The sequence below is a fragment of the Suricata suricatta genome, chromosome 17, assembly GCF_006229205.1.
Source record: "Suricata suricatta isolate VVHF042 chromosome 17, meerkat_22Aug2017_6uvM2_HiC, whole genome shotgun sequence".
Taxonomy (NCBI): domain Eukaryota; kingdom Metazoa; phylum Chordata; class Mammalia; order Carnivora; family Herpestidae; genus Suricata; species Suricata suricatta.
Genome location: NC_043716.1, coordinates 40074816 through 40076934, shown reverse-complemented (window position 1 = coordinate 40076934; position 2119 = coordinate 40074816). Strand labels below are relative to the sequence as shown.

The window sequence follows — 2119 nt, the reverse complement described above, 5'->3', positions numbered from 1 at the left end:
AATATTTCATGACATGAAAATTAGGTGAAATTCCATCTTTAATATCCATCCACAAATAAAGTTTTATTGGAGCACGACCATGTCCATTCATTTTTAAATAAAGTTTTATTGGAGTGCAGCCAGGTCCCCACACTTCTTTTGCATAGTTCTATGGCTGCTTTTGTGTTACAATACCCACGTTGAACAGCTGAACAGAGACTAAAATATTTGCTATTTTGTCTTTTACAGAAAGACTTTGCTGATAGCTGGTCTAGAGAAAAGCTGACTCTTGGGAATGGACCATGCCACAGGCATCTGTTGCTGTGTTTTACAGAGGGACCAACAACTTTGGGTAAGGGAAGGTCTCCTAGGAGAACTCCCGTCGTAAGAAGTGAAAATCCTTTCTTTCTTGGCATTGCTACCTCCCAAACCTAGATATAACTAGAATCCAAGGTGTGACAGTTTGAAAAATTTTCATTGACCTCACTCACTCACCCATGGTCCCATGTGACCCCCACAGGGCTTTGTGCCCAATGACAGATCATGGGAAATGGAAAACGCCCCTGCCTGCTTTCCTACCATTTATCAAAGCAGATGACAAGCCTTCCTTGAATGTGGCTAATATCCCTTTGAAAGGTGGCCATTTCTCAGTGGTGTCAACTGACTATTCTTCATTCTCTGCCTCATTCCGAGCCAAGAGCCAGAGTGTTTTTAGGTAACAGGACATTTATACTCATGACAAAATGAACAAGCTTGCATTTCAATAAGCACCATCATGGTAGCCAATATTTTCCCGGGTTACAGCTAGTAATCAAGGTGACACAGAGAGTTTCACATGGACTAAAAAATGAGGAGCCTTGAAAATCAGAGGGCACACAGACCCACTGCCTAACTACTGTTGACATCCATTGATTTTCTGCTCTCTCCTCCAGGAACTTTCTTCACCAGTCAGTGCTGTCTGGACATAATTGCAAGTTGTACTTAAGTGAAACGTGTGGCATACCTGCACCTGTGGGGAGTGTGTGTGTGTGTGTGTGTGTGTGTGTGTGTGTGTGTGTGTGATTGTGTGTGTGTATCCACGCCACCATCGTGTCTTGGCTGGATTATTGCAGTAGGTTCTTAACTGGCTTCCTTGTCTCTTCTTCTTCTTCTTCTTCTTCTTCTTCTTCTTCTTCTTCTTCTTCTTCTTCTTCTTCTTCTTCTTCTTCTCTTCTTCTTCTTCTTCTTCTTCTTCTTCTTCTTCTTCTTCTTCTTCTTCTTCTTCTTCTTCTTCTTCTTCTTCTTCTTCTTCTTCTTCTTCTTCTCCTCCTCCTCCTCCTCCTCCTCCTCCTCCTCCTCCCCCTCCTCCTTTCTCTCCTCCTCTGCCTCCTTCTTCTTTTATTCTAACGTTTATTTTTTTGAGAGAGAGACACACAGAGTATGAGTTGGGGAGGAGCAGAAAGAGTTGGAGACACAGAATGGGAAGCAGGCTTCAGGTTCTGAGCTGTCAGCACAGAGCCTGATGTGGGCTTGAACTCCCAAATCATGAGATCACGACCTGAGCTGAAGTTAGATGCTGAACCAACTGAGCCACCCAGGTGCCCCCCTCCAACCATTTTTTAAGTTTATTTATTTTAAGAGAGAGAGAGAGCAAGTGGAGAAGGCACAGAGAGAGAGGGGAAGAGAGAATTCCAAGTAGGCTCTGCACCATCAGCATGGAGCCCGGTGTGGGGCTTAGATTCACAAACTGTGAGATCATGACCTGAGCCCAAACCAAGACTCAGATGCTCAACCAACTGAGCCGCCCAGCAGTCCTGGAATGCTTCCTTTAAAACCTGAGTCAGGGGGTGCCTGGCTGGCTCAGTCAGTGGAGTGTGTGACTCTTGGTCTCAGGGTTGTGGGCTGGAGCCCCACGTTGGGTGAAGAGATTACTTAAAAAAATCTTAAAAAAAAAAAGCACCTTAAGTCATGCCATGTCACTCCTTGGACTGAAGATCTCATGTCATTCTGAACAAAAGCCAGAGTCCTTATAGCAGCCAACAAGGCCTCCATGATCCAGTCCCCTGCTCCCTCTCTGATCTCTCCTTCTAACACCCCCACTGCTCACTGCACTCTAGCCACATGGGCCTCCTGCCCATCCTCAAACTGCCAAGAACACTCC

At 45.3% G+C, this 2119-nt stretch overlaps 1 protein-coding gene across 1 annotated transcript in view; it reads left to right on the top strand.

The window, feature by feature from the left end:
* Positions 1–231: 231 nt before the first annotated feature.
* PYY (peptide YY) overlaps positions 232–2119 on the top strand; it is a 6229-nt gene continuing 4341 nt past the window's right edge. The window contains exon 1 of the mRNA XM_029928767.1: positions 232–331. Within this exon, the coding sequence (XP_029784627.1) occupies positions 275–331 (57 nt within the window). The 5' untranslated portion in view covers positions 232–274. The remainder of the gene's footprint in view (positions 332–2119) is intronic.